The sequence below is a fragment of the Echinococcus granulosus genome (assembly GCF_000524195.1).
Source record: "Echinococcus granulosus chromosome Unknown EG_S00502, whole genome shotgun sequence".
Taxonomy (NCBI): domain Eukaryota; kingdom Metazoa; phylum Platyhelminthes; class Cestoda; order Cyclophyllidea; family Taeniidae; genus Echinococcus; species Echinococcus granulosus.
In genome coordinates this window covers 1-1073 of record NW_020170881.1, presented here as the reverse complement: position 1 = coordinate 1073, position 1073 = coordinate 1, and the positions used below count along the sequence as shown (strand labels likewise).

Sequence of the window (1073 nt, the reverse complement as noted above, 5' to 3'; positions counted from 1 at the left end):
CCCCACCTCCGAAGGAATGGACATTTTAACACTACACCTCCCTCATTCTGCCGCACGTTCATCACTTCGCCTCCATTCACAATCCCCTCTACCACGCCTGCTGCAGTTACAAATGCATGAATGTCTGCAAAAGATACAAAGGTCGATTTTATTTCTACTACGTACATTTAGAAATGCTACAAATGTGTCTTACAAGCTTACAAGATATATAAAAACATCAACATCTAGGGAAATAATCACCGCATCTGTAATAACTTATGCGAAAATGAGTGAGGTTGCGATTGTGTACGTGTGGGCATGGACGCAAGAAGTGAAGGTACGTGCCTGACAACTGATTGGTGACACTGTCAAAGACTACATATTTGCCTGAGCCTGCTTCTGCGTTAGTGTTCTGTTTTTCATATTTGGGTATTTAAGCAAATTTAGGTTTTCAATGGATCTTGCAGATTCCCACGACTCCATTGTGGTAAGCTCAAAACATAAATTAAACCTTCACTGATGCACAATTTGCGGTAACGAAAAGCACACACTTTTGTTACACCACATAGAAGGCGAAAAAGTCACTATGGCCCCTGTCGTGGCATACGTCCTGAATTACTGAGCGCTGAAGGAAGAGCTAATGATAGCATTAACAATGTTGTGGAAGACAATTTCATTCTTATGACAAAAGGGAATTGTACCTAGCTCATTCAGTTCCACAGAGCAATGCACATGCTTGCATTTGCAATCAACCAAATTTCATCAGTTTTGAACAACTCATGCGAAGTGGAAATGAAGAAAGGCAGATTCCAAACACATCCAAGTTCAATTGGCGCTACCTTTTCGGGTACCTGAAAATATTCAGCAAGTAATTTATTTAATCATGCATTTATTTCCTAAGTAATGCATTGATTAATTGAGCTGGTGATGCACTAGCTGCCATTGAAGTCACTCAATGTTAGATGTGACTGGTGTTGGAATCTCCTTTCTATTGATACAAATTTAAACACTTCAACGCATTTATAAGTGCACAAGCAAGTATTATATCAGGTCTGCAACACACAGTAAAGCTAAGCAGGCACACTCGAGATAGA

The 1073-nt window shown here is 40.0% G+C and overlaps 1 protein-coding gene across 1 annotated transcript in view; it reads right to left on the bottom strand. All coding sequences in view use genetic code 11, as the record gives it.

The window, feature by feature from the left end:
- Window positions 1–656, bottom strand: part of EGR_11205 (hypothetical protein) — a gene marked incomplete at both ends in the record, with an annotated part of 2336 nt that extends 1680 nt beyond the window's left edge. The window contains 2 exons of the mRNA XM_024500452.1: window positions 202–245; window positions 587–656. Coding sequence (XP_024345134.1) covers window positions 202–245; window positions 587–656 — 114 coding nt within the window. The remainder of the gene's footprint in view (window positions 1–201; window positions 246–586) is intronic.
- Between the last annotated feature and the right edge of the window lie 417 nt (window positions 657–1073).